The sequence below is a fragment of the Schistocerca serialis genome, chromosome 5 (genome assembly GCF_023864345.2).
Source record: "Schistocerca serialis cubense isolate TAMUIC-IGC-003099 chromosome 5, iqSchSeri2.2, whole genome shotgun sequence".
Lineage (NCBI taxonomy): Eukaryota > Metazoa > Arthropoda > Insecta > Orthoptera > Acrididae > Schistocerca > Schistocerca serialis.
Genome location: NC_064642.1, coordinates 466,694,418 through 466,710,134, shown reverse-complemented (window position 1 = coordinate 466,710,134; position 15,717 = coordinate 466,694,418). Strand labels below are relative to the sequence as shown.

The 15,717-nt window shown below is 41.4% G+C and overlaps 1 protein-coding gene across 1 annotated transcript in view; it reads left to right on the top strand.

The window, feature by feature from the left end:
* The window catches only part of LOC126482000 (methyl farnesoate epoxidase-like), a 170,342-nt gene that overhangs the window by 42,022 nt on the left and 112,603 nt on the right, over positions 1–15,717 (top strand). Inside the window, exon 3 of the mRNA XM_050105966.1 lies at positions 10,291–10,509. Within this exon, the coding sequence (XP_049961923.1) occupies positions 10,291–10,509 (219 nt within the window). The remainder of the gene's footprint in view (positions 1–10,290; positions 10,510–15,717) is intronic.

The window sequence follows — 15,717 nt, the reverse complement described above, 5'->3', positions numbered from 1 at the left end:
CGTTTGAAATACTCTTCAAAGATCGCACTTCAGTTCAGTATAATAAAACAGTATTTGGTGAGAATTTTCTAACACCATAGGATGCTGTTTTAACTAATGATATGCATTTGGAAGTGCTGCAAAGTGAGCTTAAGAGACACTTCCTGAAAATATTTGAAGAAAATAAGATTTTTACACACCATCTCCAACAGCCTAGCAACACATTAAGTCAGCATTACATTTTATTAACAGTGCATTTGTTAGAACATTTGAAAGCGTCTTTCAGTTGCCCATCTCACTACAGAGTTGGTGTGATCAGCAGCCCCACTCACGAAGAAGAGTAGTGGCAGTGCATCATCAGCTCACGCACTGTCCTAGCCAGCAGGCACACTGGCTTCCACACATACTACAAAGCTGAAACAAATGCAACTAGCCATAACTGTCACACCTTGTACCCTGTAACTTCAGTAGCTGCACATAGTTTCACTTTCATAATTTATTGTTTTACACCTTTTATGGTTTCATACCTTCAATGTACTTTTAATGTACTTTTAATGACGCTTCATGCTGTTCTAGGTCCACTACATAATTCCACTGACGTAATTTTACGATCTTTTTGTCTTCCACTATTTATACTTTCATTTTGTAAGCCTGTACTTTCAATATTACAAAGATAAAATTTTTATACAATTTTATTTTTTATACTTTCACGTTAAGACCCTGTGATTTTATACTTTCAGAGTTTCACATTCTAAATATTTTAAGATACTATTCAGATTTCACTACTTTATTTCCAGTTTCGTAACCTACTATTTATCCCCTTTTTACATTTTTTAACATTCATTGTGGTATTTTAAACAAGGTTTTTTTTACATAATTGACCTCTCGAAATTTTAGTGTAAAACCCTATTTTCTTAAACCCATAGCGTCCCTGCCACTATCCTTTCCTCCCCTCCCTCACTGCCTTCTTTGCCTGCTCTAAATCCATCTTGCTCCAGTTTATAACTTTACTATTTTATGCCTATTCATTTTACATACACATTGTTCGACACTGTAAGTATTTTAATGAGGATTTTTACATAATTGTATGGTCTATTATTTTAGCATCACCCCTATTGTTAAGCTCATGGCATCCCCACCATTCTATCACTGCTTCCTTTTCCCTACCGAGCCAGCGTCACTCCATTGCCTCTTCTATTTCCTCCCCTCCCCTAAGTCCATCATAAACCTATTTAAAACATTCACCACTTTAGCAAAACACTGTACTGTGCTGTGTGGTTCTCAGTAGACAATACGGATAGCTATTACAACTACTTACGTAAATTTATCTGCTGTGGCACTACAGACTGCTACAAAATTTGTCTACTTTCTTAACGATAAACACCTCTGATATCTGAGCCTCAACCATCACTATATCACACCTAACAAAATTCAGTCCATCACTTGTCCTTTTACGTGCTGGTATACCATTCCACCCCAGGATGTCAGTTGCGACGAAAATCTGTTTCCGACCTTCTCTCTTGGGTTTGCGGTCCATGAATCACTGGTCCTTCAAACTTCTACTTAAGTTCGTTATATATAGCTAAATTTTTTCCAGTTTTGAAAAACGTTATTGTAGTCTATCAAATCCCCAGTAAAACGCTTAGTTTCTGTTTCCAATTCTTAGTGCGTTGCTTTGTCACTCTTTCACCAGCAACAATATTCTCGCATTTCACGTTTTTAATCTGTGAATTTACTACCTTTTTCGTAAGATTATCAGAGTTTTGATCGCCAGAGGAACACAGAATCTGTACCTGCTGTTCCTGCTGCGCTGCTTTGCCACAGTCTTCGCCTTCAATGTATTTAATCTGGCTATAGACTACTATGTCCGTTAATTCACTGCTTGTTTGCTTAGCCACTTTCTCAAGTGTATTTCGCTCTGACTTGCAATCCTCCACACCACTACATACCTCATACCCATCGATTCCACTTACTACTGGGTTCTCAACTGAATCGACACAACCGTTAACAAGACCAACATTAGCTAAAATTTAGCCCACTTCTGCTGTAATATCTTTCAACTTATTTTCAATTAGCCACTGCCATTGTCTGCTCCACTCACTGCATCCGACTGGTAGCTGCCCAAAGTCTCGAGCGCAGCACGCCTCTGCATTGTCTCTTTCTTCCTTCTTGCGTTTCTTCCATGTCTGCTTTCCACATGCTTAACTACTACTGCTACACATTAGTACGTACAGAAATGCTGCAAATTCTAAGCTCAAAGCCTCCACACGAAACTACCTCTAATGCTTTCAGGCCCTAAACTACAAAATTTCACTTGTGAAATGTTTTGATGTAATTTCTAACTTCCCTATTTTTATTGCTAAAATTGTAGCTGACATTTTATTAGTCGCATCACATTGTGGTGATCATTTTGATATGCTTGGATTTGTCTTACCATTCTTTCTTTGATAATTACAAATCATAAACACATTTAAGAATGACTATCTTTTGTAAGTATTAAACTCTTGTCAGTGTCCAGATTTACTTACTTAAGAACAGACGATCTGCCGGCAACTTTCTACTATTGGGGTGAAATCTGCTGAGTACCTGCATTAATCCTCCTGTTCTTTCTGATCATACAGCCTTGCCATAGGAATTCTCAAATGCCACCCTAGGCCCAAAGCTCCTCCAACCTAACCAACACTTCGATTCAAATCTCGAATGTTTTCGTCAGCCTGTGATTTATCCAGCATATGTGTTACGTTATGTGTTCAATTTCATCCTTTTTCCGAAAGATATTACAGCCATAAAATCATTAGTAACGTGCAGAATACCAAAAAGGGAGATAAATATTGCTTTATGTACTCGCTTCTGGCTTGTGAGAGAAATTACTCGAGTTGTACAGTGCCTGCGGATACATATGAAACAAGTAGCATCTGCAAGCATTATAACTTCAAATGCACCTCGATCCCCATCGCAGTCCCAGACCTGCCAAAATTCTAGAGGTAGAACTCTAATTATTCGGTACATGCTTACTGTCTGGATGTAAATGAGAAAAAGCAAACCAGTAAACGGGAAGCATAAAGCAGTTGGGCTCCTCTACTTTTCCAAAGTAATCGGTGATTTACTGCTATTCTTCAAAGGTGGAAGCATCACTACATCTTGACCAAGGGCATGTCTCACTTACTTTCCTCCCGATTGTCGAAACATCATAGGACATTTTTGCTGTGGACGTCTCAATTCTTTTACTACGAGTATTTAGTAAAACATCTGACTGACTGCTTGGGCGAGGAAAGTGTGGAAATCTCCATTGAATACAAAAAGTCTTAAAGATCAAGAATGTCCAACATCAGGAACACTATCCCTTTGTTATATACGCTGACTTTGAGTGTTTACTAGTTCCTGTGGCATGCTGTGAATGTGATCCCAAGACCCCTCACACCACTTTCAAAAAACGACACATACCACATGCAGCTATATATCAAGGTGGACGCTCATATGATACTAGGCCAAGCAAATTTGCATCATACAATAGGGATAATACTGCAAGATAGTTGCTCTCCAACCTCGAAAAACTTTCGTTGTGTGTTGATATTATTTATGGCAAAAACATTCCAAAGACCAAATCGTGAAAGAATGGCGCCTTATACAAGCAGACAGTTGAATTTTATATTTGTGGCCTGCCATTGGATACAACAGATGAAACGGCACATAGATACCGTTGTCATCTAATGAGAAAGTTCTGCAGTGCAGATAACAGTGCAGACTACCTGAAGTACCAACTGCCACGACAAAAACAGGTTTTTTCGTAATTTAAGCGGTTGTGATGCTCACTTTGTTGTTGAGAACGTGATTTTGTGTTGAAGGCTGGGCAGGTCAGTGTCATACCTGACAATGAAAAAAAAAATACATTTTCATTCTCCAAATAAATCATATCTAGAAGATCACTCTGCTTCCTAGATTCCTTACGAAACAGGCACTCCCCTCTTCAGAAACATTCTGAGACAATAAATCAGGTGGATACACGTGTCACCAGAGCTGCATACCCCACTGACACAAAATTTCAGCTTTTGATGAAGAAAGAAGTCTTCTGATACAAATACCTGGATTCGATGGAGAGACTCCGCAAAACCATTGCCCAAAATACCCACATTCATTAGGAAACTCACAATAACTATAATAACGGATGCGAAGGATATGTATGCGAAGAATATTGGCAGGAATTTAACATTTCTAATTTAAGGGAATATTCTAAATTTTACATGTACAGAGATGTGCGCTTGTTCACAGACGTTTTTGAGAAATTTCAGAGTGCATATCTGGGTGGATACACTCTGGATCCTGCCTTCTATTAACCTGCGTCAGGACTTTCGTGTAATGCCTTGTTGAAAAAGAAACACGTATCAGAATCGACCTGTCGTCAGATTGAAAAATGAGATCCAAGCTGTGGTACTGATGCTGGTAATGAATATGTCCAGGAGGTAGACCTGGAGTATCTCATCAATTTGCATGATCTGCACACGACTTAACACTATGTTTGGAGTGCCTAATCCCACAACATGCTTCTGGCCCCAAGACACTGCTGTGGAATAAGCAGAGATAAATTCTACACTGCAGAAACCTCCAGCAGTGTCTCAGCTTGGAGATGCAACTTGCTACAACCATCTGTATTATCTCCTTCTACCAACACTACAGAAACATCCAGAAATGTCTCAATTTTCTAGAATCACCTACGTTATCTCCTTTGACCAGCATGCCTGGTTAAAGAAGTACATTGATGTTAATAACGCCGGCCCGAGTGGCCGATCGGTTCTAGGCGCTGCATTTTGGAACTGTGCGATTGCTACGGTCGCAGGTTCGAATCCTGCCTCGGGCATGGATGTGTGTGATGTCCTTAGGTTAGTTAGATTTAAGTAGTTCTAAGTTCTAGGGGACTGATGACCACAGAAGTTAAGTCCCACAGTGTTCGGAGCCATTTGAACCATTTTTTATGTTAATAACGAACAGAGTGATTATGGGAAACATTTTTATAAATTAGTGAATAATTCAGTCGCGCAATTCATTTAGTTCACTTTTAGGACTTGTGTTATGACGCTAGAGGTTACGTTGCCAGGCCAAATTTTAAGTGGGCCACAATCTTCAATGGAGAACTGGTGACTGTGGAGATGCTAAGGTTTAAGTAAAGTTACCGAAGCCTATCTATATGGGTAGGTGTATTATGGAACTCTCCGAACTCTACATGTACAGATTCTAGTACGAGTTTCATAACTTTGCTCGTGTTATCTTATAAGGATGCAGACACTTTCATATCCTAGGCTAAAGGCCATGATTCATATGAAGTAGTTAGCTACACTCCTGAGGAATTCGACCTTACTGGACATGCAGCTGATATTCCTTAGAGAATAACATCTTAGAAGAATAAAGTTATCGGCCTGATGAAAGATGAGGTGAATGCCTTGCATATCATGGAATTTATGGGGCTCAGATCTGAAATGTACACATACTGTATGGATGCAGGTGTAACCCAAAGATGGCTGTGCAGTGGCCTCTTACAATCAAATTTATTACGAGAGTCTGCAGAGCGGTGTTCTACCTCTGCGTATGGTGCACCAACTGATCTTTCAGCTGCTAGACTATGCTATCGTTAGTCAAATCTCTCAATGAATATGCCCTATATTAACATGTTCATCAGCAAGGCTTTCTTGTACTTAGAGACAGTTCAACTGTTGGTATTTTATAAACTGCAGGTGTGTTTTTGTGGTGTTATTGATTGACTGGTTTGAAAATAATAACATAAAATTTTTTTAGATATATTTATTTACATAGCGACAATTGCACTATGTTCCTCCTAATTCTATACACACTTATGGACTGTTGCTGCTGCTGTATCATGAGGAACATCTCCATTTCTTTTCCTGTTGTAGCTCTGATAGTTCTGTAATGACAACAACACAGACTTAAGCACAACGTTATGCACACATCATAATAATAATTGTTTTAGAAGGATGAGTACTTACAGCAATTGCAGCGAGGGTCCTCTAAAGTTATGCAATTCTGTTATATTGTTGTTTCTGGTACTTGTGTGGTGGAGGACTGGACAGACATTTTAAAAAGGGTATACGATTCCAGCATATGCAGAATAACAGTGCACCCAGTCACGTAATGCATCTTCTTGCCATTATTTTGCATTGTATTTATTTGTTGAACAATATTCCTCTTGTCTACAGCCATATGCCCCTCCAGGAACAAGGCATTCCATTACTGATGCACAAATCTGTGAGTATATTTCTCTGATAGATGTTTATAATAAATATACTTGTTAAAGCAAGAGTCCCATCAGCATCAACACATGAGACCTAGGCTTATGCACAGAAAGCAAAGAAATGACAGCAACTCCTCAGCGTTTTGCATTTACAAATACATTCTGCAATCTAAAACTATGTATTAATAAAGTAATAGAAGGTCTTGCTGGCTGTACAATTTGTACAAAATGAGCAGTGGTTATTATCAAACTAATAATTAAGCTGAGACCACAAGGTCATATGTTTTATTAATCCTGTGTAAGGCACTAGTGGACGGCACTATGCTTACTCAGTACCACCTTCATGAGAAGTATACTTCTTTCAAACAAACAGATGGAAGAAACAAAATATTACTTAAGGATATGACATTGTCTTTTGACTTGTCATTATTATCTCCCAATGGTTACATCTGTTTTTACGTAGAACAATATGATTAACATTACGTGAATCATGTGGGATGTGAGGTGCAGCAATAAAGTAGTGAGACTGATTTTCTTTGCAAGATGTGACAACCCTTCAGGCTTACGTAGGCACAATATGTTTGACCTTGGTCTATAAGCTGCTTCTAGTCGAAGCGGCACATCAATGCAACTGCTCAGTCGTGAGTTGTGTTGTAATAAGTTAATAAATGTTTGTGTCTGTCGTCACGGAAATGGAACCGCATAATTTTGCGCAACGGTATGCCATTGCTTTTTGCGTTAAATTGGGTGAAAACGCGACGACAACTTATAGTAAGCTTCCCGTGGGAGGGCCTCGCAATCCGTGACATGGCGCCTCTAACTTCGCGACCACTCAGAGCGGAACATGCAAGAACATAGGAGGAAGAAAAATTTTAGGATTTAACGTTCTGTCGACGTAGAGGTTATCAGAGATGGAGCACAAGCTCGGAATGTTTCTAGGATGTGGAAGGAAATTGTTCATGCCCTTTCAAAGTAAATGGCACTGGATGTCCCTGGAGATGTTTACGGAAATCACGGAAAACATAAATCTAGATGGCCGGAGATGAATTTGAACTGTTGTCCTCCAGAATGCGGTAACCACTGCACCATCTCGCTCGGTGTAAGAACGTAATATATGGAAGTTGGCAATTTATAACAGACAACTTTCAAGATTTACTTTTTATGTCAAAATGAAGATCTCATGTGTAGCAGTTGCTCTAAAAAGTGGACGAGAAAATAGTTTTTCTCCTTTGTGTGGATATGATAGTTATTCATGAGCCACTGAAAGTTCCGTTTCACTCAGATGTTTTCGTTTAATACAACTGACAGAGCTAATTTTTTTTACATACACTATAATACAAAAAAAGAACAACGCTTGACAAAGGAGTTGTGCAAATTGGTCATAAACTAATATTCATACAGAATGAGATTTTCACTCTGCAGCGGAGTGTGCGCTGATATGAAACTTCTTGGCAGATTAAAACTGTGTGCCCGACCGAGACTCGAACTCCCGAGTTCGAGTCTCGGTCGGGCACACAGTTTTAATCTGCCAAGAAGTTTCATATTCATACAGTTATAGACCAAAACACAAAATTGTAAACTTTTTCGCCCAGTGGATGAATATGTGACTTTTCAGCGCAATTTCACCGCATACCTGACATGGGTAGTGAACAAGGAACATATCAATACCAGGACATAAAGTTATTGCGAATTTTTTTCCATGTGCTCAGCTGGGCAGTAACTATCAGTCACAATCAAATGAATAATATACACAGATATGAGAGTTTGAGACGGGACGAATACGAGGTGTGGCTAGAAAAAAACCGGACTAGTACTGGTGAAACAATAAAACGAATGCATTAAGGCTGAAAGTCGCTTGGCCTGTCACGTGACTCTCGCTCCGCCTACTGCTCGAGTTTCATCTGCCTCCTGCACTCAGTCTGCCCGTGGCGTCTGTTTTAAGTAGTTGACGTCTTGTCTGTGCATCGGAAAATGTTGAGTGTACAGAAATAACAGCGTGTTAACATAAAATTTTGTTTCAAACTAGGAAAATCTGCAAGTGAAACGTTTGTAATGTTACAACAAGTGTACGGCGATGATTGTTTATCGTGAACACAAGTGTTTGAGTGGTTTAAACGATTTAAAGATGGCCGCGAAGACACCAGTGATGACACTCGCACTGACAGACCATTGTCAGCAAAAACTGATGCAAACATTGAAAAAATCGGTAAACTTGTTCGACAAGATCACCGTTTAACAATCAGAGCAGTGTCTGAGTTAACAGGAGTTGACAAGGAAAGTGTTAGGCAGATTCTTCATGAAAGTTTCAACATGAACAAAGTGTGTTCAAAAATGGTTCCAAAGTGTCTCACAATTGAACAGAAGGAACGCCGAAGAATTATTTGTTCTGACATCCTGGAAAACATTGAAAGTGATCCCACCTTCTTACAAAATGTTATTACTTGCGATGAATCGTGGTTTTTTACTTACGATCCCGAAACTGAACGCCAATCGATTCATTGGAAAACTCCTGGTTCTCCACGACAAAAAAAAGCACGAATGTCAAAATCGAAATTCAAGGCAATGATGATTGTTTTTTTTGACATCAAAGGGATTGTGCACATTGATTGGGTACCAGAGGGACAAACAGCGAATCAGCATTACTACATTAGCGTCCTGGCTACCCTACGTGAGTGAGTACGGAGAAAACGGAACGATTTGTGGAGAAAAAAGTCATGGATCCTTCACCAAGACAATGCCCCAGCTCACAGTGCGTTGTCAGTGAAGACGTTTTTGGCAAAACACAACATTCCCATCTTAGATCATCCACCCTACTCACCTGATTTGGCTCCCTGTGTCTTTTTTCTTCAAGTCAGCTTTGAAAGGAACTAGATTTGAGACTGTTGAAGCAGTAAAAGAAAAAGCGACGGAAGTAATGTATGGACTTACCGAAAATGATCTGCAGCATTGCTATGAACAGTGGAAAATTCGTATGGAGCGGTGTAGAGACCGAGGAGGAGAGTACATTGAAGGAAATAACATGAAATTGTAAATAATTGTAAATAAATGTTTTTTCCAGCATCAGTCCGGTTTTTTTCTAGCCGCACCTCGTAGCTGGGTTCAAAGGAGCTGCTTGGAGTAATCGGTGAATCGCCCGACATTGGAATAGGAGCGATATCACTATCTGACGACCTTGGGCGAACACAGTGTCAAGAAGGAAGCGCCCTGGATTCATTGTTATCAACAATCCGACATGCAGCTGATACATCAGTGACGACAAGGACAATTAATTGACAGCTTATAGTAAAGATTCTGTACTAATGGGGCCTCTTGAGCCGACTACCACTGACCTCTGTACAACACACTCGTTTGCAGTGGTATTGGGCACATTTTCCCTGGAATCTCTCACTGCCCGGAGTAGAATTGTTTTCAGTGATCAGTCCTGCTTAGAACTGAACCCGGATGACCAGTGAAGACGTGTCCGAAGCAGCACCGGACAGCTGGGGGATACCAACCTGACTGACGCCTGCCATATGGTCTGACAGCTAGGAATGATGCTCTGGGGTGCCATTTCATTTCATACCATGACCACTTTGATAGTTCTCCTTGACGCCCTTACAGCAGAGAGGTACGTTGACGATATGCCGTGCCCCATTTTGTTACTGTTCGTGGCAAACCACCCAGGGCTTATACTTCGACAAAATAATGCCCACTCTCACATGGCGAGAGTTTGCACTACTTGTCTCGATGCTTGCCAAACGCTGCCTTGGTTAGCAAGGTTGCTGGATCTCTCCCCAATTGAGAACTTCTGGAGCATTGTGGACAGAGGCCTCCAGCAAGCTTGTGATTTTAACTATCTAACGCGTAAATTGGACAGAATTTGGCATGATACCTCTCAGGACGATACCAAACGACTCTATCAATCAACGTCAAGCCAAATACTCCCCCGCTATCCGAGCTTGTTCTATGTCTCCAATGTCCTCACATGACTTTATGTCCTATTCTTCTTTCCTTTCTTCATCCGTTTGCCCTGATACAGAATTTCGGGTCCTTCAAACAGTTGCTGATGGATATGTGTGTCGGTTGCTCAGGTGTATCAGTGGTGGACGGCAAGCTGTGGCAGGAGCAACGCGCCTTCGTGATGCGTCAGCTGCGCTCGCTGGGCTTCAGTGGGGCTGCCACGCAGGCTCAGGTGGGGAAGGAGGTGCGTGCCCTGCTGGACGTACTGAGCAACAGCCGTGGAGGGCCAACACAGCTCAATAAGCTGCTGGCGTCCTCCGTGCTGAACGTCATCCTCCAATTCTGTGCTGGTGAGTACACTCGTCCACTCATGTCTTGATAGCTAGTGTCTGCGAGGTGCTACCTAAAAATTTCGAGAACTCCCCCTAATAATCAAAAAACATGCACCACATCTTAATGTCCACTGCCATCTTGAAAGAAGTCTCCACGAGGTGCGTGCATGAAGCAGCAACCATTCTTTCTCCTCCCATCCCTCATGCTGTTTGCATGTAACATCTTCCCTTAATCTCCTCAAAGCATTTTTGCTACTGTCTGACCACATGGAAGAAATTCCTTATGTTCAATTTGATAGACGTTAAAAAAGAAAAAGAACAAAAAAAAAAAAAAAAAAAAACAGTAGCATTGACGTGGCGTTGCTGCGAACGTGGCGCGAACTTTTGGGTTGAGGAGAGGATTGTATCTTCCACTGCTGTTTTGTTTCAGCGCCCAGTTTTGCACCTCGCGGGCAATATTGTAACTAATATTTTTCTACTGTAAATCGATTTCACATTAACGCAATAGCATATCTACCAAATTTCTCTGTCTTTTGACAATTACAGCTCACACTGGGTCTCTGCGAGTAGCCGCACTTTACTTGTAACCACCTGGTACTTTCGCGATCGTTCCCAGAGTCGAGTATAAATGACGTTGGTCCGGGGGTTGACTCCTGGCCATATTTATTCGCTTAAACCACTCAGTTCTTCTTGCTTGGCTTAAAGCTTCCACACCAAAAGCCTCCTTTAGCATGTGGAGGGTTTCAGTTGCAGTTTTGTGGCGTTTAAAACAAAACTTAAAGCAGATGCTTTGTTCCTGCATGTGAGTCATTTAGAAATTCGCACACAAAGTAGAGTGCCGCCACGTGAAGACTGACAATTGAAAGATATAAATAGAGGCACGTAGCAGCAGGAGTTCGTGCTACTGATTGCTTGGGCGCAGAACTAAAATTTTAGGAAATTTTTGGTTGCACCTCGTAAGTGGTGGTACTTCTTCTCATTTTCACATACCTAATGGAAAATCTTCTCTGTAGAAATTCACACGGATTTCGCAAACAACAATCGTGTGAAACATGTGTCGCTCAGCTCGTCCACGAGACCAAGAACACAGCGGATACTGGTGCCTAAGTTTATGACGTCATTCTTGACTTTTAGGAACTCTTTTGATACTGCTACGTATTGTCTCTGGACAGCATTCGTCTCTTATCAGCATTGTTACTGGGCTCAAGAGTTCTTAGCAAGGTCTTCAAACAAAAAAATAGCTTTGCGCTATGACCGAAGCAAGTGTTGCATGGCCATTGCTGTTCGCAGATAATGCTGTTGTATATAGAGAAGTCCTTCTTTATAAAATTGTAGTGAAATTGTGGAAGACCTGCAAAGGTTGACACTTGGCCCTCAACGTAAATTTTCCGACACGAAACACCGAGTGAAGTAGCACAATTACGGACTCTAAACGTCATGGTAAACCCTCTTGCCACACTGCACAGCATTGAAGCTTGTAGGTACATGACGCACACATTTTTAACTCAAAGGCAAGTATGAATGCAATCGAGATTTTACATGTTTTAGTAAATTATTCTTATTGTTATTATCATTAAGCTTTATATTAGAGTATTTTTTTATATGGTTAGTGAAATGCTAGTGTAAAGCCCGCAAAGGACGTCAATCTCTTTCACCATCTTGGAAAGCACTGCTGTTTGTCTGGGGGATGAGGTTCACAAACGCTGAGACTACATTGACCTGTAGTACAGAGAAACCGCTGTAATGTCATATTAAGCTCTTAGCAGTATTAATAGGCTGTCTTTTTCTGTTCCATAAAGTTATGTTACAACTTTTTCATTATTTTCAGTTTTTGTCTGTGTTCACTCTCATTTCGCTTACTACCTTTGCATTTTTTTCTTGTTCATAGCTTTCAATCAGATGAAAGTGCATTCCCTTACGAAACACATTGCAACGAAGTACTCCATTTTTGAATACTTCTAATTGATAATACCCTTTTACCTTCAAAAACTTTTGGGCTTCGATTAATGAATTGTGTGAAGTTCTCTTTCCATTTCCAAAACGAGTTTCATAAAACTTCCAGTTGGCTTCATTAAATATCCTCTTGAAACTGTTCGAAACCAGTTCTTTCCCGTCTCTTGGCTCAATTTCTGCTGATCACCATTTAGACTAGATTAGATTAGTACTTGTGCCATAGATCATGAATACGACACATCGTAATGATGTGGAACGTGTCAGGTTAATAAAAGGTGTCTATACAAGATATTACATTACACAAAATATTACACGACACTTAATTTTTTTTTTTTTTTTTTTTTAGTTGGGGTTGTAGAAATTACCCACTTACTACATCCAAAAATTCATCTAGTGAGTAGAAAGAGTTGCCATTTATTGTATGACACTTATCCTTCGAGCCAAGAAGCCACATTCAGTGTCAGAATACCACGATAATTAATTAATGAGTAAGTTACAACTCATAAGGCTCGAAACAACATGAGTGTGGTGAAGAGCATAAAAGGAGCACATTTTCAGTATAGGTACAGAAAGCTGGCTTAAGCCAGAGATAAATTCTGCCGAAATTTTTACAAAGGTACAGACGGTGTTTAGAAAGGATAGATTGCATGCAACCGGTGGTGGAGTGTTCGTCGCTGTTAGTAGTAGTTTATCCTGCAGTGAAGTAGAAGTGGATAGTTCCAGTGAATTATTATGGGTGGAGGTTACACTAAACAACCGAACTAGGTTAATAATTGGCTCCTTTTACCGACCTCCCGACTCAGCAGCATTAGTGGCAGAACAACTGAGAGAAGATTTGGAATACATTTCACATAAATTTTCTCAGCATGTTATAGTCTTAGGTGGAGATTTCAATTTACCAGATATAGACTGGGACACTCAGATGTTTAGGACGGGTGGTAGGGACAGAGCATCGAGTGACATTATACTGAGTGCACTATCCGAAAATTACCTCGAGCAATTAAACAGAGAACTGACTCGTGGAGATAACATCTTGGACCTACTGATAACAAACAGACCCGAACTTTTCGACTCTGTATGTACAGAACAGGGAATCAGTGATCATAAGGCCGTTGCAGCATCCCTGAATATGGAAGTTAATAGGAATATAAAAAAAGGGAGGAAGGTTTATCTGTTTAGCAAGAGTAATAGAAGGCAGATTTCAGACTACCTAACAGATCAAAACGAAAATTTCTGTTCCGACACTGACAATGTTGAGTGTTTATGGAAAAAGTTCAAGGCAATCGTAAAATGCGTTTTACACAGGTACGTGCCGAGTAAAACTGTGAGGGACGGGAAAAACCCACCGTGGTACAACAACAAAGTTAGGAAACTACTGCGAAAGCAAAGAGAGCTCCACTCAAAGTTTAAACGCAGCCAAAACCTCTCAGACAAACAGAAGCTAAACGATGTCAACGTTAGCGTAAGGAGGGCTATGCGTGAAGCGTTCAGTGAATTCAAAAGTAAAATTCTATGTACCGACTTGACAGAAAATCCTAGGAAGTTCTGGTCTTACGTTAAATCAGTAAGTGGCTCGAAACAGCATATCCAGACACTACGGGATGATGATGGCATTGAAACAGAGGATGACACGCGTAAAGCTGAAATACTAAACACCTTTTTCAAAAGCTGTTTCACAGAGGAAGACCGCACTGCAGTTCCTTCTCTAAATCCTCGCACAAACGAAAGAATGGCTGACATCGAAATAAGTGTCCAAGGAATAGAAAAGCAACTGGAATCACTCAATAGAGGAAAGTCCACTGGACCTGACGGGATACCAATTCGATTCTACACAGAGTACGCGAAAGAACTTGCCCCCCTTCTAACACCCGTGTACCGCAAGTCTCTAGAGGAACGGAAGGTTACAAATGATTGGAAAAGAGCACAGATAGTCCCAGTCTTCAAGAAGGGTCGTCGAGCAGATGCGCAAAACTATAGACCTATATCTCTGACGTCGATCTCTTGTAGAATTTTAGAACATGTTTTTTGCTCGAGTATCATGTCATTTCTGGAAACCCAGAATCTACTATGTAGGAATCAACATGGATTCCGGAAACAGCGATCGTGTGAGACCCAACTCGCTTTATTTGTTCATGAGACCCAGAAAATATTAGATACAGGCTCCCAGGTAGATGCTATTTTTCTTGACTTCCGGAAGGCGTTCGATACAGTTCCGCGCTGTCGCCTGATAAACAAAGTAAGAGCCTACGGAATATCAGACCAGCTGTGTGGCTGGATTGAAGAGTTTCTAGCAAACAGAACACAGCATGTTGTTATCAATGGAGAGACGTCTACAGACGTTAAAGTAACCTCTGGCGTGCCACAGGGGAGTGTTATGGGACCATTGCTATTCACAATATACACTCCTGGAAATTGAAATAAGAACACCGTGAATCCATTGTCCCAGGAAGGGGAAACTTTATTGACACATTCCTGGGGTCAGATACATCACATGATCACACTGACAGAACCACAGGCACATAGACACAGGCAACAGAGCATGCACAATGTCGGCACTAGTACAGTGTATATCCACCTTTCACAGCAATGCAGGCTGCTATTCTCCCATGGAGACGATCGTAGAGATGCTGGATGTAGTCCTGTGGAACGGCTTGCCATGCCATTTCCACCTGGTGCCTCAGTTGGACCAGCGTTCGTGCTGGACGTGCAGACCGCGTGAGACGACACTTCATCCAGTCCCAAACATGCTCAATGGGGGACAGATGCGGAGATCTTGCTGGCCAGGGTAGTTGACTTACACCTTCTAGAGCACGTTGGGTGGCACGGGATACATGCGGACGTGCATTGTCCTGTTGGAACAGCAAGTTCCCTTGCCGGTCTAGGAATGGTAGAACGATGGGTTCGATGACGGTTTGGATGTACCGTGCACTATTCAGTGTCCCCTCGACGATCACCAGTGGTGTACGGCCAGTGTAGGAGATCGCTCCCCACACCATGATGCCGGGTGTTGGCCCTGTGTGCCTCGGTCGTATGCAGTCCTGATTGTGGGGCTCACCTGCACGGCGCCAAACACGCATACGACCATCATTGGCACCAAGGCAGAAGCGACTCTCATCACTGAAGACGACACGTCTCCATTCGTCCCTCCATTCACGCCTGTCGCGACACCACTGGAGGCGGGCTGCACGATGTTGGGGCGTGAGCGGAAGACGGCCTAACGGTGTGCGGGACCGTAGCCCAGCTTCATGGAGACGGTTGCGAATGGTCCTCGCC